Source organism: Xenia sp. Carnegie-2017, unplaced genomic scaffold (assembly GCF_021976095.1).
Source record: "Xenia sp. Carnegie-2017 unplaced genomic scaffold, XeniaSp_v1 HiC_scaffold_22, whole genome shotgun sequence".
Classification (NCBI taxonomy): domain Eukaryota; kingdom Metazoa; phylum Cnidaria; class Anthozoa; order Malacalcyonacea; family Xeniidae; genus Xenia; species Xenia sp. Carnegie-2017.
The window spans coordinates 479,521-500,041 of record NW_025813485.1 but is presented as its reverse complement, the minus strand read 5'-3'; the positions used below and the strand labels follow the sequence as shown (position 1 = coordinate 500,041).

The window sequence follows — 20,521 nt, the reverse complement described above, 5'->3', positions numbered from 1 at the left end:
TTTTTTATTGATTTCTCAAAACATAAAACATAATTTCTTTTTCGTTTTTGTCCACTTATTTCTTAAATAGACAACTTATAATGAAACGAAACAAGAAAACACCCGAAAACGATAGTTAGTCTAGGACCTGTATAAGAGTTTGTATGCATTTCATTTACCGGAAATAATCTCAGCAATTTTGGGGTAAAATGATCATGACGAACAACATGGCATATGTGCCATTTTCTCGATCCGGGAAGCAAGTCTTGAAATTGAGACCTACTATTATACTATTGAAATAAGTAATTTACTAGTATACTATTTAATTTGTACAGAATACTAAAATGTATATATAAATGTTTCTTTACCAAAAAAATCCATATAAGTGAGCCTACACAAAGATAGTAAAGCCTGTTACATAAAGGAATACGCTGATAAATGAATGAACCAAATGGTATACTATTAAGTTTGACTCTGAATGACGTGTTCATACCCCAAGAAAATATGAAAAAGTAGTACACATCATGCGCGGGTTATGCACGACTAGAATCAAGAACTGAAGCAGACTTGGTTCATCTAAAACTGTTACAACAACTTGTAACCCAACCTTTGGCCTTGGCTATTATCAAACCACTTCCTTTCGATTTAGCTATAGCATCAAGAATGCGACACAAGAACGACAGACATATTGGATAGTGGTACGGCTGGCTATATTTAGTACACTCAAAGACATGCAATGTCTTAGAGAGCTCTGCAGTCAGACATGTCTAAAATTGTTCTACAAAACCGAAAGCAATTTGAGATATTGGGTAAAAATAATTTTATTTTCAAAATCAAATCGAGAGGAGTGCCTGGCAGGAATATAGCAAGATGTGTCATGAATTTCTTGACAGAATTATTGTCGTACTTGCATCGATACTGGCATCAGAATCAGCGCGACAATTAGCTAAAGCAGTGCAACCATTTGCTGTTTCACATGAGGAAGAACAAAATGACACAGAAAGTAACGATAAAAATGAATCCGATGAGCGTCATTTACTTGATTCCAATATCGAAGAGGACCAAACTCTACTTTACTCTTTTAAAACAAGTCTAAATGTAAGTTTTACACTTACAGCTTCGACGATTCCAATTAGTGTGTTGATGATTGTTGTGTTGTTTGGGGATGTAAATTCGTCTAATATTTGTTTTCGTTACATGCAGCAAAACAAATCATTACCCTGGAATTTAATGAAATATGTCATAATTGGTCATGATATAGAAGGAATGGCTTTAAACTTCTGGTTTCAGTTGATGTTGATTTTACTATTTGGTTGGAGAAATTTTAAGTCACATTTCACATCAACTTTAGTGCTTGCTTTTGTATGTGGTCTTCTAGTTGTCATTTATAAGACGTCTTTGTTTTTCCTACAAATCAATTTTGCTCAAAACCTATATAGAATTCCCGGAAATGTTGTATTTCTTTTTGGAGTTATATTCTCCGGTTACTTAGTGGCTAAGAAGATATCTGAAAATGATTTTCCTCATCGCTCACAAAATCATCTCAAAAAGCGCAACTTGTTTGCTGTGGTCTCAGCACAATTTTTCATGGGCACATTCATAGCTTTTGCTTATAGATATGTGTTTGTACCTTGGTATGTAAAAACGAACAGTGATATTTATAAAGCTAGTATTGCTATGATTACGCCGACTTTAATTATCATTCCCATGGTCATATCAGAAAACCTGGCTTTAAAAAGTTTATCGTTTACCGACAGTGATCGTATCTTTGTTCTGGTTTATTTTGTCAATGGGGTTAGTATACTTCTTTACTGTATCATGCAAGCTGGGGTAGACAACCTAAATATTTATATATTTCTCTCGCTGATTCGTGGAGTTTTTCAAGTCTTTCAAACAGCAACAGTAAAAGTGAGGCAAAGAATCGTCACGTTGATTTGGCAATGTATCGAACGTCGTCGACCATCATGCGCAAGAGAAATGGAAGAAACAAACTATCATCGTCGTTTGAAAGTAGATAAAGAGATTCAAGTGATGCTGTATCAAAGTATTGCTATTATTATAAGTCAAGCTTATCTAACGTTGTATTTAACAAGCAACTACAACGTTAAAACAACACAAATTTTACACGAATTTATTTTCAAAAGGCTATGTATTGGCATTGGAGTGAGTTTTGTTGCAAACCTCTTTTCCATTCTAATCCATATTCATTTTCATCGTTTAAATCTTCCAAACATTTGGCGTACACACTGGAAACTACATTTATTTGCTGTTACCGTTGTCGGTGTAATGTCAGTTTGTTATTTTACAGTAGTGCTACTCGCCGTATTCAAAACTTTTGGAAAGAAGAGCTACATTTTAAAGACCTGTGTTCCACCATTTTAAAAAATATAAAGCATTCGCCAATTGAACATGGCTTGAGAATTTTACCAAATTTTAAATCTTCGAAAAATATTATGCCGTTGAAAAGTAGTTAATGGGATTGATAGATTATTGGACAATGAATATAATTTTTATACAAATACAAAACGTGTACTAATATCATTTTACGAATGAGGCCAACTATTTTTTCTCACAATGCGTGGGTATTCACATGAGTTCATTGTTCATTTGACGTTTTATATTTTGATTCATTCATGGTATCACGTGGTTACTCTCATATCATCTTCTCAATGTCAAGTTGCACCAAATTGTACGACAAATGGTTCACCGCCACTGACTTCAAAATTTTTCAACGCAGACGCTATTTGTTCTGAGAAATCTTTCACCTACGTAAGAATATGGGTTAAACATCCATTGATATCCTGATCAAAAGGAAAAATTTTTGCAATTGTGTTAAGAAATAAATCATAGAGAAACTTATAAATAACAATGAAACAGTAAAAATGACAGATGCACACTGTGAGAGAAGAGAGAAATAAATTTTCACAATTCACAACTTGCCAAATTGATATCATCTCTTGATACAGGTTCTGATGATAATACAACTTGTGGTGCAGCTGTGCCAGGGGGCAGAGAGCCCTGAGGTGTGCTTGATGTTATAATACTTGACGAGTTACTGTACTGTCTGTGAAATAAATAAAAAATAAAACAGGTTTTGTAGGCATTCTTACAAATAAAGTTTTCATGGGGATTAAGAAACAAAATGCAAATAAATTTCAGGGGAAATCAAGCAAAAATGTGCCATTATTATTCAAAGGGGATCAACCAAAAAGGTATGCCAAAAAAGTTTAAGAAAGATCAATTGACAAGGTACAAAAAGAGTTCAAGAGAGATCAAACTACATACAAAATATCATTAAAGTTCAAGGGGAGAAAATAAATAAACTAATTTTTAAATGAAACATATACTAATAATAAAGAAAATATTTTCTTACTGATATTGTTTTGCACGTTCCAAAAATTCGCCTTTCTCTAAGCTGTGAGGTTCAACTGTTGTTACATCAATTACATTACTAAAACAGAAAAGAATATGATTACTTGACAAAATTTGACTTCTGAGAATAAAATATTCCAACAACATACTTGGCAGTTTGATTTAAGATTCTACTAAGCATTGATTGTTGATCAGATTTGTTTAATGAACCAGAGGTTTCCTTTGTCCCATCACTAAAAAATAGAGTAAACATGTTTTCAACCTGCCATAATGTAACAGCAATAGTTCATTTAGTTTCTTTTCAAACCTTATAGTCTGTGGATATGAAGATTGAGAGGTCATAGTACCATCATTTAACAATGGGGTTCTTTCATTTGTTTTGCTTGCCTAATTTGAAGCACAAATTTATTATATTATTTTCCAGTTCATATTTTTTCAACCTAAACCATAAACAGTTTATCATATACTTTATTTAAAATTTTATCACAAGCAATATAGACAGCTGTTATATTAATTTAAACATGGCTTTGAAACAAAGCATTTTATAGAACAACTTTTCCTTCTTATGTTCAAAATTATGAAACAATGCCATGATATTCAATAGTAATTTACCTCTTTGCAGGAGGTAAAATTAATGCTTATGAATGAATTTAAAAAGCTATCTATGAAATAAAACAAATGCATTTTTTTCTGACATAATTAGCATCAAAATTTTACAGGAATATCGACCCAACCTGTCCATTGATAGCATCTTCGTTGCTAAAACAACAACCCATCCTTCTTCGCCTCTTCAAAACTACTTGTAAAAATTAACAAACCAAAAAAAGACTAGTCACAAAAGCATACTCATGACATGAAATGTCCTGAATTTCACCATCAGCTAGCAAGTCATCTGACCAAGACAACGCTGACAGATTCTCTTTAATTACACCGAACCTTACGAGTAGTTTACGACTGTTTCCGAATTGCTGATGAGAAGATGAGCCTGTGGAATTGTAGGAATGCGGTACTATATTTTTGGCTCCAACATTTAAATTTTGACAGTTATTTTTGTGGAAGGTAACTGAAGGTAACAAGAGCATTTAGCATTTCTTGAATTATACGAAAATTTTTTATAAAATTCGTTATGCTTTGAAATCCTGGATTAAAAAGAATTTATTCGTGTATAAATATGGTGTAAGCGATTTTTTCAAAGACAAATTTTGATTTATGACTGATAAAGAATCTTTTTTATTTGAAATTTTAGAATGTTGACGTAACTAAGGTGTAACTTGTAAATATATTCATATCAAATGAAATGGACTCCGAAAAATCCGAAGCTCTATTACAATGGGTAAGATTAAAACAAATTAAAAATATTAAAGAAATTCAAATAAGTTGCTACATATATGTAATTTGTGCGACTTTGATTTTAGATTTATATTGTCAAATTTTCATGTTTAGGTTCAGTTGATCATCAGTGGACATATTTCATCACTGGAAGAGTTGTCTGACCCTAAGATACTTTTACAAATTATTCATTACGTGTACGAACTTGCTCACAATAAAAAATATTCATGTTTATAGCGGGTTATTGTATTGCCATAGTAACAGTATGGTAGTACTAGGTTAGCTACCAATTATGGGAGAAATTTGTGTAAGGTTTGAGATGATGCAAAATGAGATAATTGCTCTAGTATAATAGTGGTGAAAAACGTTTATTTGTTTTCAGTGATCAGAATAAAATAAATGATGAAGAAAAAGTTCTAAAAACTGTGGTCAATCATTTGGAGTGTAAGTTTTTTTAATTTAGTCAAATTTCAGCGTATGAATGCTGCTAATCAATAATAACAATTAATTTTCTGTTTAAATTCATGCAGAAATTTGTCTTGCAAAATTAAGTATGCATTTTTCATTTTGATTTGAAAGCAATTTGTAGATGTCTTTAATCAACTTTAGGCTTTTATCAACAGTCGTTATATGATGTTATCAAATGTAATGATAATAACATGGACATATTGAATGTTGGCAAGGTATTGATGGCAAGATTTCATGATCATTACATTTCGCAAATTTAACTTGTTATGTTTATGTTTTCAATATAGATCCTTATTCTCATCTTATCTATGTCTGTGCAAGCTGAAAATGCATTTGATTGTGTGGAAAAAATCACAAGTTTAGGAGAAAATTTGCAAAACCAAATAAAAGTGATGATTGAAGCAGTTTTACAGGCGTGTGGCAATGGCAAAATTGATTCAAATAATCTGACCCGTGTGCTATGTCAGTCAGGTAGTTAGAAACTCTATTTCACATTAGGTATAACTGTTGTGGGGTATGAAAGCAATGTAAAGTATTTTACTTTATAGTAACTTTTTTTCTGGTGAGCAAAAATGTGTTTGTTTCTTTAAAACAACTCTTTCATTCAATATGGCTTACTGCTCCCAAACTAAGAGTACCATTTTAAATGATTTGGAAAAAGAACAATATAAGAGTATTTTTAAACCAAAGAACTACAGCATTGATCAATTCAACAAACGATGTCCATCATCAGCAAGACATAAATTATTCCTTTCAACATTTTCAATATTTTAAGGTGTATCTTCATCTTTGCTCATAGGTATTCAAAGCTAGTGAAACTAAGATTTGGTTTTAGTTACCAACTGTTGAAAACCAAAATAACGATTGCTATAAAATTAAATGACACAAGGCATTTTGGCAGACTTTTCATGAGGTGCCAAGTCTGGACAAAAACCCAAAATTTAGTTTTATTTATAATAAAGACAGGGAAGAATGATGTCATCCCCAAATGGCAAGATGATGTTTAAAACAGGGAAAAGTTAAAGACATAATCTGTTTGTCTGCTTTAAACATCACCTCCCCTTCTATAAGAGATGTCATTCTTCCTTGTCTTCATTATAAATAGAAGTAAATTTTGGTTTTCATCCCAGCAGTCATTTAATTTTATAGCTATCTTTATTTTGGTTTCAACACTTTTCGTAGACCTACTCATTTGTCAATCGCCATGACAAAAATGCTGCTCAGAGCAGTCATCCAATTTTTTGCACCAAAATATGCATTTCTGTGGTTTAATGAAGTACAAAATATTTCATATAATTGCAGTTTTTTACTATGTATGATAAATTTATAGATTCATTACCTGAAGCTAACTCTATAAAAGAATTTTATGATTCACCAACAATTATGTCACCAAGTCCATTTTATTATAACTCACCGATCAAAACCCTGATGGCATCTCCTCAGATGCAAAATAGGAAAAGTCAGGTGATATATATACCTCAATTTTCCCATCTGTTGCGTTCTTTGGTACTTGTATGTTGATATAGAAATATACGTAAATATTGTAGGTATATTGTTTGTGCTTTTAATTATATTAAACACACAGTTTTTGTAAATGTTTTTGGTCGTTAACAAAAAAACTTTTTCCTTTACAAGCAAACTTCTAGCAAAAAGAATTTTCACAGAAAACATTTTGTGTTTGTTTTGTTTTCTACCTGAATCTTTCCTCACAGTGTACTTATTTCATTTTTTCAAGGCAACAATTTCAAAGCTGTACAACAAATTAAATCAGTTTCAGATGCAAATCAATCGTTTAAAGCAGGCTCAAATTGAGCTTAAACAAGAAACGGAACAACTTCGTCAACAACTTGATGAAAAAGGTTTAAAGTTTTGAATTATCTTTTACCCAACTTTGTCTGTATCTTGCTCGTGCTGAACAATGTAATATTACTGCTGCAAAAATTTTGTTTTTAATCTAATGTGAAAAGAAGCTTGATGTAAAGCCATTAAAGTAAATTTAAATAATTATTTTTGCCAGCCCCACGAGAAGAAAAATCATACTCAATTTAAACTCGGGTAGCTTTTCACAACGAATTAAAGTTGGCAGTTTCTAAAATCGCATTTGAAAGTGGTTTCGAAGCCAATTCAGAAAGCTATAGCTAGTGTTTGGTGTTACTTAGAAAAGTTTGAAAAATTTACTTTCAAATACTTTCGATGAAATAAGTGTTTCACTAATTTCGAAATAAAAGTAAAAATATTTGTGTTGTTAAACTTTAGAAACGAAAATTCAGTTGCTGAGAAAGGAAGCGACAAAAGTTGTACCCTTGCAAGAAGAAATAAATTCTTTAACGCAATTTGAAGGGGAAGTTGATGAAATAGCTGAAAAATATGACAAGTACTTAGTCTATAACAATGGTGTACAATATAAATATATATTGTCGCTATCAATATCTGTATTTGAATATTGTTAATTTTAATTTGAGGTTGCAAAAATCAACGAAAGAATTGGAAAATTATAAGAAAAGTTTTCTTATAATGGAGAAGGATTTTGCTAAACTTGAAAAAGACAAGAAAGCAGTATGTTTATTTTTGAATATAACCATAATATATCATTTGTAAATAATTAGTTTTGGCGATTGATACTTTGATTTTTGCGCTGTTTGTATGACATCCTCAAGTCAAAAACACATTGCTGTGTATAAAATAATTTTCCTCTTAGGAAAGACGTGAACTTGACGATCAAATAAGCAACTTGCGCCAGAGATATGCTGAAGAAATAAAGGCAACAGAAAAATTGCTTGAAAAAAGCAATGTAGACTGTCACGACTTGCAAAAACAAATTGTTCAAATAAAAGCCGAAAAGGAAGAAATTTCTAAAGCAATGCAATATCAGGAAAATGGTCATCGAACAGAGATTGAGATACTAAAAAAGACTTTGGGTGATAAATATAATTTTTTATGGTGTCATAATTTTATTGTTTTTATAGCTACAACTTGTCTTTTTCACAGCTGAATGCAAGGAGTCAAGAGATAAAATCCTCTTAAAAAGTGATAATGATGTTTTACAACAAATAGCTAGAGAGTCTGAATTAAAACAGTGTTTTCGAGAACAAAAGGACGCTTTGCAGTCGTCACTTGATGAAGTTTTGCTAGAAAATGCTGACGTAAAGCATAAAATGGAAACAGTACAACAAAAGTGGCATCAAGCAGTGAATGAAAATCACAATCTTCAGGCAACTTTGACCTCTTGCGAACTTGAACTTAATCAGTCGCGAAAGAAATATGACAGTTTGCAAAATGATTTCAATTCTTTTGAAATTGAAACAAATGAAAAAATGGACGAATTAGTAAAGGCAAACGAGCACCTAAAAGAAATGTTAAAAATAAGAAAATCACCAGAAGATTGTGAGGTTGCCGGTCTCAACAGCAATTTACAGGATCAATCCAGGTAGCTCAGTAATAAGATATTTTGCAATCTTATTTAACTGCTTGATTTTAGAACATGAAATTTAAATTTTTTCGTAGCTCGTCAGCTATCGCTGAAATTTTCTGTTGACAAATGTTTTTTTCTCGCACATGACAATTGATGTTAAAATTAAATTTCTACCTTATTCATCGCAACTTTATAGATCCTTCACTAACGAATTGCATGAAGCAAAGCAGATACCCTGGGAATTTGAAAAATTGAAAGAAACATCCTCTTCAAAAACTTCTACCTCTACCGATGGAAATCTGTTTAACCATGATTCACTGACGGAAAAGCCTGAAGCAAATGCATTTTCGCCAGATGATGTTAAAAGAGAAATGAAGGATGTCGATAATGATATATCCAAGATGTCTGCTTTATTATTTAACGTACAAAATAAAGTTATGAAGAATTTACTACATGTTACTGAACAAGAATCATCCATTGAAGGAAGAGAGCTCAATATGGATAGAATACAAGGTTAGATTGTATAAATTGTTTTTATTTGTCCATTTTCATCTCATTTTGATTTTCTCGCATATCTTCATATGTTCATGTGTCATAATGTTTCCTATTAATTTCAGCTATCTTGCGAGATGTTTTTTCTATGTCAAGAAATGAAGTAATCGCATTTTGTAAAGAAAATTCATGTGGAGAATTTTCAGTCGATGACAATTTTGAAATTTTGCTCAAACAAAAGGAGAAATTAATGGAAGAGTTAAAGAATGAACGTTGTAAAAATAAAGAATATCGGTGCAAACTTAAAGATAACGAAAGAACTATAAACACAGTGAAAAATGATAATATGAACTTGGAGTTAAAGGTTGTCTGCGTAAAGAATCAAATGAAAGACAAGGATAAAGAAAATCGAAAGTTGAGAGAAAAGGTGAAAATACTCGATAAAAAGTTATTGGAAGAAGAGTTTATTAATAAACGTTTAGCTGTTGAAGCTCGTACCGCTGAGGCTCAGTTAGCTCACACAGAACGTCAGTTAAAAACACAGACGTTTGAGGACTATGATAAAATGGACTGTAGCAGTCAATTACAAAAACCAATAAGAAGGATTGCTGAAAATATTTCATCGGAAAGTATGACGGAAGATTCTCTTGTTGCTAATGATTCTATTTTGTTGGAATCTTCTGTTAAAGAAAGCAATAGCTTAGAGAACACAAATATTCACACATCATGTGGTAGCATTCATCAAGATAGAGTCCTTCGAAAATTACGTCGTCGTAGCGCCGTTTATTCAAATGAAAACTTTAAAAAACCTTTAGTACAAAACAAGGCATGTTCAACTGTCGGTACTGAATCCTTTGTTGTTGGTCAATTTACCAACACTATGGCTGAAGAACCGGATGAACATCATTACGAATGGGATCGAATTCTTGAACTAAAGAAACGTAATTCATACTGTGTTCGTCATCTTCGTTCGTCATATCCTGTTGAAACCCAAGTTTGTCCAACCAAAGAATTTTTGGAGGAGGATCTTAAGTCTGGAGTAATATCAGAAGATACAAGTCAGTCCAGGAAACGACAGCGAGATAGTATCAGTTATTATGCAAGTAAAAAAACTGATAAAAATGTTCATTCTTCAGTTAGTACATCAAAAAGTCAATTACAACATAAATGCACCACAGTTCATTCAGCCGACATAACTAAACCCTTCAGAAATCCTCTACTGGAAAAAAAATCTGAAAATATTGAACCTGTAGATCGTCGTGAAAGTATTGCATTTAAAATCGATATTACTCCTGTGAAGAAAGCTCGTAAGTCAGCAATGCCTCCTCGAGATCCTGGCTTATTTGAGGAAAAAAAGAAAGGCTACACGACAAAAGACACTTAAATTTCCAACAGAGAAATTTCCTTCTCAACAATGAAGAAAACCTCTGTCAGACATGAAGAAAAACTCTGTCAGAAATGAAGAAAAACTATGTTCTGGACGTTTAAATCAAAATGTTTAGATTTATTTATAGTTGCTGTTTGTACATAAATTTTAAATTATTTAGTTAAAAATTCTATCTATTTTTGTAGTAGGGACTGCTGAGCATTAAAGGCAGCGTTTGTTGGGCTTTATGCTCTTTAATAATCTTGCTGTCATTTTCAATTTTTCAAGTGTCCTTGCACCCGAGTACGGCCTTCGATACCCCCAAAAACAAAAATGCTTTGCGTCTACAGCATTTCAGTAAATACATTTACTATTTTCACCCATTTTTACTCTAGTCTTGCTATTAGATGTACTGTATGAAGATTATTAGAATGAAGTTTTCTAACATATACTGATTAACGCAGTTGTAAAATAACTTATATGAACGACTTTCATACAACCGTTATAATTAAACATTAATTTCATCATTTCATTTTACATGTCGTCGTTCATTATGTTTGTTTGCAAATGCACAGGCAAAAGATGCTTAAATCATTCAAATCGTATCAATTGCAAGTTTGCAAACTTTGTTGTTTATCTCGTAGCTTTTTTATTCTCAGAACGTAGTGAACTCGTTCATGATAGCTTTTAGTTGAGTATGAAATGCATTAAAATCAGAGAAACAAATGTTTGTCCTGATTTCATTCTCCGATAAAATGAAAAAAATAAATTTATTAAAGCAGGCAATGGCGAATATAAACTGTTGGAATGATCTGAAATTCTGAATGAGTTTTTTACACCAGCCTCAGAATATTCGTTTGCGGTTAAACTTTTTAAAAGGCTTAAAGAATCTTAGTACTAACACCCCCTATCACACTGACCGGTCAGACCTTTACAACAAATTGCAGCCGATCTTGCTCTGTGTCTCGAAAGAGGCTGGTGAAAAGGTTACCGTCATGTTTGACTTTTTATGATTGTAAAGTTAACATCTTGTAAGTTCATAAATAGATTTTTTCTACAGATGTTGCCACCATATTTCATACACATGCATGTTCAACAACAGCACTGCGGTCAATCACAAATTTAAAAAATTTGGTTGGAGATGAAGTGGATGCTGTTAAAAATTCTTCTTATATGGAAGATGAACTCTATTCCACTGTTGTAATATATAAAGGAAGGTGAACTTTTACTAAAGTAATGGAAGTTATTAAATGTTAAATACTGGAACATTGTGATAACAAAAACATCCAAATACAAATACGCGATCATATTCGTAGAGAAGTTAAGAGACTCAATTAAAGAGAACCAGGAACACTTTGCACTTAACAAAATTGTGACATCAGGCTGTTGACTTTGGTGCTTTATGTTGTTTATGGCGTATGTAGTACTAATCTTCAATTAATTAATTTTTCTCCTATTTGTGATTTGCCTCGGCTATTCAGCAGTCGCTGTTTTCCTCACACATAAAATTTTCATTCTTTCATTCCCGTTTTATCCTCTCAATTATACTTATTCCCTGGTTGCCTAGTCCTCTTGAAGAAAAGATGATTGACATTAGCTTTATTCAAATTAACGAGGGTGTGAATGATACATGATATGTGTTTATCAACGCGCCAATGTACATAAGGATTTATCCTGTTAAAGTGAGCTTAGGAATTGTGGAACAATTAAACTTGGGTTATTGGAGTGAATTATTTGCTGATTTTCCAAGGTAACCATCTTAAAATAGAATAATGTCATCAAAATATTTTTATCTAAACAAGCCTTGCAACCATAGACATAATATTCATACGTATGTCCTTTTATTTAGTGTGCGGCGTTTGGCAAATACATGTATGCTCTTTATCTCATAAAGAACATCAGAAAATCGTTGTAAGACAGAGCAATCAGAACAATATTTTTGTATAAAAAACCCTTTTTGTCTGAGGCAAGTATGTATAGTTATCACAATGATGAAGAATTTTGTTTATTTTGTGTTTCATGTTGCTGGTGAAGTCGTTGATGTACATGTTAAATATTCAAAATTATTCATTGTTGATCATTTTTTTGAATTTGTGAAAAGTTGAAAACTGTTACTATTTAAACTTTCTTGATTTCTTTTAACATTTCAAGATCGAAACCTTCTATCATGGCAGAAAATCCTACATTGCCCGGTAAACCTTACGAAAATAACATTTTAGTAGAATTCTTTAATTATTCTAGGAATTATTTACCATTCCTCATGACTGAAACTTAAAACCACGTGGTTCGTCAACTGTCTCGTTTTGACGACGCTCTTTCGAACTTAATTTGCTTTTCTTTTTGTATGAAAATCAGTTTAGGATACTTACTCTATTCTCTTAGCCTCTTGTTTTAACATCTGTCTTTGACTTCACGAGTTAAGTAATTCTTGCAAACATAAAATCCACGAGCCTGAAAGATTTAAACTGGTAAATTCCAACTTGTTCACACATGTTGATTGTTGAGTGTGTTCAAATTAAAAAAGTGTCAACAAAATAGCAAATTATGCTTATTGACAGTTTTCAATTATCAAAGATCCGATCGACAATGTGTTTATTGACAACGTTATTGAAGCATTGTGCTTTTTCATACTATTCAAACTTTGCTTTTTAGGATCTGAAACAACAATGTTGTCGCCACGAATTATCATTGAAGCTGGTCCTTATTACTATAATGTATTTCGTGAAAAATTAGATATTCTAAAAACCTCAGTTTGCGAGGCAGCAGAACAAGGGTACAGTGTTTTGCAATCGGAGGTAAATAGATGTATATTTGAATGTATAAGGACTTTGATAACTGTATTTTTATTTATTATAATATATTTGAAAGCCTTACTAATTTGTGTTAAATAATAGAAACTTACGTACTATTGTTCTAGTCAGGAACTGCAGTGGATGCTGTTGAAAAAGCAGTTTGTTATCTTGAAAATAATAAATATTTCAATGCTGGTTATGGCTCACTACTAAACAATGATGGAGACATTGAATGTGATGCAATGATTATGAATGGTCATACAATGGACTCAGGTTTTACAGATATAGTATATTAATTTTTGTTTTCTATTCATATTTTTCTTGTATGCTGTTAAAGACCAACAGAAAGATTAAAGTTTACTTCAAACTTTGTTAAAACATATTACTTCTTGGAAATTTACTAATTGTAGGTGCAGTTGTGGGTGTTTGTCATTTCAAAAACCCCGTGTCTCTTGCAAGGAAGGTAATGGAAAAATCTCATCACTGCGTATTATCAGGCAACGGAGCTTTAGCTTTTGCTGAGAGAATAAATTTTGAAAGTTGTGATCCTGAGGATCTGAAAGATGACGAAACAAGCAAGAAATTAATAAATTGTTATAAAGATTTCGATAAGATTGTTGACTGTCAGTTAGGAGGAAGACCAGTGTCGGAAAACTCTTGGTTGAACAATGAACAATTTGATACTATCGCAGCAGTTGCTATGGATAAAAAAGGTCATTTCGCTTGCGCCACATCTACAGGTACCGGTAGTGAATGGTTACTGAAAGCATATTATTTTGAGTGATGTTGAGTTCGATAACTGTCTCTAATTAAGTAAAGTAATGTTTGTCAGGTGGTATTCCAGGAAGACTAAAAGGAAGAGTAAGTGATGCTCCGTTGGTTGGATGCGGTGGTTACGCAAATGAATATGGTGCTGCAGCAACTGGTGGTTTTGGAGAAGCTGTAATAAAAATGACCTTAGCTAGACAAGTTATTTTCAATATGGAAATTGGACAGAATGCGCAGGTGAAATAGGATCACTTAGTGAAAAAAAAACTCACACTTTTCCTCTAGTTAATAAATGAATAAATACTTGTTGTATGGTATTTTTATAAGCACAATGTCCCAACTCTATGATAGGAGTCTGCTGATAATGCAGTAAAGAGAATGGAGCAACGTCTAGCGAAAGGTTACGGTTCCGCCATTGCAATTGATAAAAATGGTAATTTTGGTCGGGCAACCAGTTCAGCATCAACACTTTGGGCAACAATGAACGATGATGCTTTACGATCTGGTTATGAAACTAAACGCACATTTCTTTTCAAAAATTAATCCAAATTTTATTATGTGTTATAACATTATCATTATATCATGTCAAATACATAAGAAATATCATTATATATAGTATAAAGATTTCTTATGCAATAAGTTGTATAAATCTATTTACCGTCCCATTAAAGAAAGCTTTAAAATAAACTCTAAATACTAAACGTTCAATCGAAGTTCGTTATTGTATTTTCAATACATCTTTTCCCCATTGAATAATTTGTTTTGTGTCAACAAGCTTGGATACAGTTGTTCCCAAATCAAAACCAATTTTTTGATACTCACTTAACGTCCACGTGTGACTTGCGCATTTGAAAATCACATTTGCATTTGGTGTGTAAAACTTGTTCCTCGCAGTGAAAGGTATAAGTTGAGAAATGTTTTTCAAATGACAACTTGGATAGCTGTAAACTTGCTCGTTTTTAATGATACATATGTTATCTGTATAACGATCGCCCCACCCAGAAGCCAATGGTCCGATTCTCGTACCAGAACTACCAGCACAGAACCTTAGACTATATCTCGGGTTGGCATCTGGATAAATGTAAACGTTAAACTGTGAAGTTTTTGAATGACCAAGGTAGTTTTTAAAACCACCATAGATAAGATAGTTATACTGATCAGTATAATATGCACTTCCATCATCGTGATCAATTGGCCAATAAGAATTAAAATTATTAATAATAAAGTTATAGGTCATGTAATTTTCCTTGGGTGTCAGAGATGCAGTTTTTTCATCTTTTACTTTAGTCAAATAAGGTTGTCTATCCCATGAATTGAAAGGACCATGATCTTTCGTTTCTCTCACAAAATTGAACAGTAAATTTTTGGTAACATTACTTCCCCCTCCAAACCCATCATTAAAATTTACTCCTGCCCTGGGGCCATTGAAAAATACATTTCCTTCAAGAAGAGTTTGACAGGTAACTGACTGAAAATATGCAGCCGTTTGCTTTCCAAATAGTCCAATTTCGTGAGCAAGATTACGGACAATTTTAACTCCACGAGGTTGATTACCATCTGTACCATCAATTAGTTGCGATGAACCAATCACAGCGATGGCGTTATCTCCAATCCAAAGAAACTCATTATTTGATATGACGGCATTGCGAATATACTTACTTAGAAATAAGGCATTTCCACCAATATTTTTGAATAGACAGTTATCAACAACAACGTTATCAGCACCTTCAATAAATAAAGCTGCGTTACGATGAATGGAATAGTCTCCACCACTTGGGACTTCATAACTTTCTAAAAATGTTGATGACGTTTCCGTAAAAGTGATTTGAGAAAAGGATATATTAAAGACAGGCTTAGACTGGCTTCCTTTAATAGAAATTAATGATTCAAATTGAGATATGGTGACTTGTTCAGGTAAACTTCCATTTGGAAAGTAATAAAGTTTATTTTTCTCGTCATCATAATACCACTCTCCTGCTTCATCAAGTTCTTCAAAAATGTTCTCAACGTACCATTCAGCACCCGCAACGTCCCCTCTTGCTTCCTGGAAACCTCCCTTACTCCATGATATCGTATTACTGGAAGTATTTCGAGCATCAATTTGAAACTGCCATCCTCCCCAATGATAACGCATTAATGTATGTACGATACCTTTCTCGGGTTTCCTCCAAATGTTTTTAGATATTTCTAGTGATTTACTATACACTAAACCTGATGGTACTTTATATGTTACACCACCATATGGTGCTTTAGTTGCCCAATACGATTCTGGAGGATTAAATTGCTCAACGGATCCACCAATACCTAACTGGAATATTGGAAACTGATTATGTGGTCTGTATGGGTTTTTAATTTGTATATCAACAGCAGGTGGTGAATGTTTGGCTGGAAGCCATTTTAAGGCATTATTTACATAACCAGTGGGTCGTGTATGAAGTCCGCCTGTTTCTGGATTGCCATTAGGAAAACGTGCCCTCACTACACGACGACCATTAATAAACAACGAATTAAACGGTTTGATGTTAAACTCTTTAAGATCTGCTTCATATATATTTATTTTCTTTCCACTAATGCAGCCACTTTGAGGTTCTATGTTCCAAAGACCATCATATCGAAAATAACACATTGATTTGTAGAGGCCCGTACTCAAAAAAACAAACGCAGTACATTTATCGTCTTTATCACAGATACTGGAGCATGTCTCGGATGTATTAATTTTCTTCATAAATTTTACTGACTTTGAGCTCTCACCAGGCTTTAGATCGTCGTAGAATATCGCATTCTGTCCGGAAGATAAACGCATTGAATTTTCATAAAGTTTCCATTCAGGAGCGACAACTTTGCCTCCTGAGATTATTGCATCGTCTCCAATAAAATGTGTGTTACTGTCTTTGGGACCAAGGTTTAATGTTTGACGAAGTTCATGCACACCTTTCATGAGATAAATTGTGCAATCTTTTCGGTAATGTCGTCTCTGCTGACATAGATCCGTAGCCTTTTCCAAAGTTGCAACTGGGCTAATCTCTCTGCCATCGTTTTCGTCGGATCCTTTGTTTGGATGAACAAAAATCACTTTCGAGGAATAATCAAAGGATTTCGTACTTCGTCGTCTGATCACATTGAGTTCTTCATGTTCAGGTCTTGATACATTGCATCTGGCTTGTAATTGTAATGCGTCAAAGACTGAGAGCAAATTACCACGTTCAGGAAGTAAGATTTTGGAGTAATTCCACGCAAGTTCTTTAATTGCACAATCAACATAGGGATCTATGTTACTTGGCACTACCTTGTTGTTACATAAAGCCAAAATAATGAAGCTTGAAAAACACAAAATGACAAAACTGATCGAGGCAGCCATTCTTGCAATATGAAAGAAAGACGGAAGCAGTCAGGTGATTGTGACGATTATTAAAAAATATCGCAATTTGATATGGGTGATGAAAAACAAAATAGTTTATTGTTTGAAAATATACTATTTGCATTGAAAAGCCATTTCCCACGACTAGGAAGGATCTAGACATCACTATATTAGGCAATGAACGAAAATTTTTTATTGATTTTATCCTACATAAATTCAACAATTTTACAAAATTATTTCATTCCATATACTTGAACGAGACGACAATTTTAATGCAATTTCCTGAAAAAATGTCAGAATTTGATGGACATGTCTTCACGTGACTTACGGCTGGCAAAATAGAACAAGAGATTGTTACAATAATTCTTCGTGAACAGATCTCAGCAACATGGCATAGAGCTATGTAAAAAAAAACCCCCATATAACATCACACAATTTTGCACAACAACATAGCTTTCATAAACAATTTTTCTGGCTGCAAAATTTACCTTCAAGATGACTGTTTAGTTTGAGCAAATTTGTGCCTCGCCATAAAAGTCGCTAACATTTCTGCAACCTGATATAAAAGAGAACAAATACTCCGTCAGCAACATTGTATCATCATTATAGTAAGTTCATTTTTATTGCTACATATTAAAATAGAAAGACAGCTTGTACTTTATCTGGAGCATCCTCATGTACAGCATGTCCACATTTTGGTAAAATGTGAAGTTGAAACTTTCCTAGAAAGAATTTGCATGATGATTGCAATTAATGTTTTGTTCGGTGCTTTACTCGTTTTTCTTTTGCTGTATTACATCTGATACTATTTGTTGTTTTATTTGTGTGTTTTTTTTATGTTGGCATTCGTTTGTTTTTGTATTCTTTACATAGGATAAATATACCTTGTATATGTGCCAAAGTTAGTTCTTTGTCTAACCTATCGCGACCTATTTAAAGGAAAACAATAAAACTGACAAAAAGTTTCATATTTCTCGCATAATGCATCACGAACCGGCAACCAGGAGAAGCTTGGGAACTGAACACGAGAGAAATAAAGAAGATAAGTCATTAAACCATCCTGTTGTGAGAAAGATAATTGAGATGAAAGTAGTACAATAACTTGATGAATTATAGCTCATACTACAGCACGTTTAAATAAAGATATTTTCATGTACAATGAATACCTTGCCAATATTTTTCTGTCTTGGACAAATTTATTCTCCATGTATATTCAAATTGCTGTTAACAGTAATCATGAAAATATTTTACGACCAAAACTATGTGAAGCATGGACACAAACTGTTACCGTCATATTATTTTGCTTTACAACACGCTCTTCTTTACTGTCTTCAGATATCGAAAATAAATCAGACGTTGTACATGCTTTGCTTGTTTCAGAATTATCGACTTTCGACCTAAATACCATTAGTAAGGTAACGTCAATATTATCTCCATGTACAACTACATTGTAGTTTGACTCCAATGTAAGTAACATTACTTAACAAGTTGTCCCGCCATTGATACGCGAGCGGATTCAAGATTGTGTATTTGACCAGTACGAACGCTTTAACAGTAAGAAAAAACAAAGATAACAAATAATAAACTTAAATTTATTACATTCTGCCTCAAACATCTGTATAAGACAACTTCAACTAACTAATGTCATACCCATGCTCTCTGTATTGTGCTGATAAAAAATACCAAGAAACGATATCATCTCATGATAAATTTGATATCAATATTGTGAACGCTCGTGTAATACTTTGATCAAATGGAAAATATTTTTACCTCCATTCTATGGCTTTTTCCATGGAAGAAAAAGCTTTTGGTCGATTTTTAAGAAAACTTTGCATGACAGGCAAACCTTCTAAAGCTGTGCCTAAAGTTATATAAAAATTATCGACATTTTACCGAATTTCAAGAACATTAATGAACTTCGTAAAAATGAAAATATACCTTCGACAACATCAACAACAACAACAGCAACAACTGATGGAAGAAGGCATTGACTAACAACATGAACAACAACAGCACCACCCATACTATAACAAATTAATGTTTTTGAATTGTTCAGATAATGCTGACCTACTGCCTATTTTAAGCCTGCATTACCTGTGGCCAACTAAAATAATCGCTGGAGGATCTCGAGGATATAAAGTCTCTATCACAGACTGTACATCACTAAAAAAACCAACTGAAACTAAAGTCCTGTTTTTATTATGAGCAGAGTCACAAGACACAAAAGGTTTATAGGTGACAAAGCATGCTATAAATATAGTAATAATAATACCATTTTACAACTTACTTTGTAAGTGTTTCAATTGATAAATCATAATCATGGGATGTATGTGTGTCACCTGAAAAATGTAAGAATTAATGAAAAATTCATTTACTATATGTGATTGGTCTATAATGCAATTCAAAACAATATATGTCATATATCTTTATAGGGAATTAAATAAATAAATATTAATATCCATAAATCATCCTACCGTGACCTCTGCAATCCATGGCTATCACCTGACAATGGGATAAGGCTGTCATTTTAACCTAAATATTTTCATAACAGTTATTTTGGGAATAATTAAGTGAAAGAATAACTTTAAATTAGTACTTACAGCAAAAACTGACCATGTCAAAGATGAAAAACCTCCACCATGAATGAGAAAGAGGACTGGACCTGAGTCACATGACCCACATTTATATACTCGAAATGTCTGGTTACAGATGAGGAATTGGTTGCAACTGCATGGTATATTCACTAGTACACCCCACTTGACTTTGGTACAATAATTGGTAATTTAAAAAGAAATGTTCAACTCAAAAGGATACATCACAGTTTTCACCAACAATCACATCTTCATATGATTCAAAATAGTTTTCCCATCCTACTTGAGAATAATCACGTCTTCGTCTTAGTATAGCACTGTTTTCATCACTATCAACATTCATTTGTGTAGTGCATAGATTAATTTAACAGTTAAAACTTAAAATTAAGACAAAAACATTTCCTACTTAGATCGAGGTGTTCCAGTTGGAAGTCTTTTCCTCAACAAATCTCGCTGCATATCATAAAATAATCATTTGTTTTATTCCAACCAGTTTTTTTTTCTTATATAGTTATTTTTTATTTTCCTCGCTCCTTGTCCACCATTTTAAAGTTTTCGGCGATTTTGTGTTATATTTTATGTTTGTTTCCATCT

General features: G+C 32.8%; 5 protein-coding genes across 7 annotated transcripts; 2 read left to right on the top strand and 3 right to left on the bottom strand.

The window, feature by feature from the left end:
* Positions 1 to 2,433: 2,433 nt before the first annotated feature.
* LOC124446707 (ragulator complex protein LAMTOR1-like) lies at positions 2,434 to 4,268 on the bottom strand. The gene is made up of 6 exons (XM_046997563.1): positions 4,086 to 4,268; positions 3,659 to 3,738; positions 3,501 to 3,584; positions 3,353 to 3,430; positions 2,920 to 3,043; positions 2,434 to 2,744 (listed from the first exon to the last, which is right to left on the bottom strand). Exons 1-6 carry the CDS (start codon positions 4,125 to 4,127, stop codon positions 2,652 to 2,654), a joined length of 501 nt encoding a protein of 166 aa, XP_046853519.1. The 5' UTR covers positions 4,128 to 4,268; the 3' UTR covers positions 2,434 to 2,651.
* An 88-nt stretch (positions 4,269 to 4,356) lies between these two features.
* Positions 4,357 to 10,950, top strand: LOC124446742 (myosin-7-like). Of its 2 annotated transcripts, none has more exons than XM_046997617.1 (14): positions 4,357 to 4,420; positions 4,598 to 4,684; positions 4,795 to 4,877; positions 5,063 to 5,124; positions 5,290 to 5,363; positions 5,436 to 5,619; positions 6,479 to 6,612; positions 6,884 to 7,007; positions 7,405 to 7,522; positions 7,611 to 7,704; positions 7,847 to 8,066; positions 8,137 to 8,575; positions 8,757 to 9,073; positions 9,178 to 10,950. In XM_046997617.1, exons 2-14 carry the CDS (start codon positions 4,649 to 4,651, stop codon positions 10,434 to 10,436), a joined length of 3,144 nt encoding a protein of 1,047 aa, XP_046853573.1. In that variant the 5' UTR covers positions 4,357 to 4,420; positions 4,598 to 4,648; the 3' UTR covers positions 10,437 to 10,950. The 2 variants fall into 2 exon arrangements, with proteins under 2 accessions (XP_046853573.1, XP_046853572.1); XM_046997616.1 differs by having other exon boundaries at positions 4,405 to 4,527.
* Positions 10,951 to 12,089: 1,139 nt separating this feature from the next.
* LOC124446074 (isoaspartyl peptidase/L-asparaginase-like) lies at positions 12,090 to 14,686 on the top strand. The gene is made up of 8 exons (XM_046996866.1): positions 12,090 to 12,168; positions 12,268 to 12,388; positions 12,570 to 12,610; positions 13,071 to 13,213; positions 13,336 to 13,483; positions 13,621 to 13,950; positions 14,043 to 14,215; positions 14,330 to 14,686. The coding sequence occupies exons 3-8, from the start codon at positions 12,586 to 12,588 to the stop codon at positions 14,519 to 14,521; spliced, it is 1,011 nt and encodes a 336-aa protein (XP_046852822.1). The 5' UTR covers positions 12,090 to 12,168; positions 12,268 to 12,388; positions 12,570 to 12,585; the 3' UTR covers positions 14,522 to 14,686.
* On the bottom strand, positions 14,508 to 17,365 carry LOC124446072. The gene has a single exon (XM_046996863.1). The coding sequence runs from the start codon at positions 17,334 to 17,336 to the stop codon at positions 14,697 to 14,699; it is 2,640 nt and encodes an 879-aa protein (XP_046852819.1). The 5' UTR covers positions 17,337 to 17,365; the 3' UTR covers positions 14,508 to 14,696.
* Positions 17,366 to 17,506: 141 nt separating this feature from the next.
* On the bottom strand, positions 17,507 to 20,503 carry LOC124446073 (protein phosphatase methylesterase 1-like). Of its 2 annotated transcripts, XM_046996864.1 has the most exons (16): positions 20,334 to 20,503; positions 20,151 to 20,256; positions 19,937 to 20,035; positions 19,811 to 19,868; positions 19,624 to 19,675; positions 19,431 to 19,499; positions 19,275 to 19,360; positions 19,107 to 19,197; positions 18,817 to 18,882; positions 18,625 to 18,733; positions 18,503 to 18,557; positions 18,331 to 18,396; positions 18,221 to 18,265; positions 17,994 to 18,058; positions 17,825 to 17,892; positions 17,507 to 17,735 (listed from the first exon to the last, which is right to left on the bottom strand). In XM_046996864.1, the coding sequence occupies exons 1-15, from the start codon at positions 20,384 to 20,386 to the stop codon at positions 17,827 to 17,829; spliced, it is 1,086 nt and encodes a 361-aa protein (XP_046852820.1). In that variant the 5' UTR covers positions 20,387 to 20,503; the 3' UTR covers positions 17,507 to 17,735; positions 17,825 to 17,826. The 2 variants fall into 2 exon arrangements, with proteins under 2 accessions (XP_046852820.1, XP_046852821.1); XM_046996865.1 differs by lacking the exon at positions 17,994 to 18,058.
* Between the last annotated feature and the right edge of the window lie 18 nt (positions 20,504 to 20,521).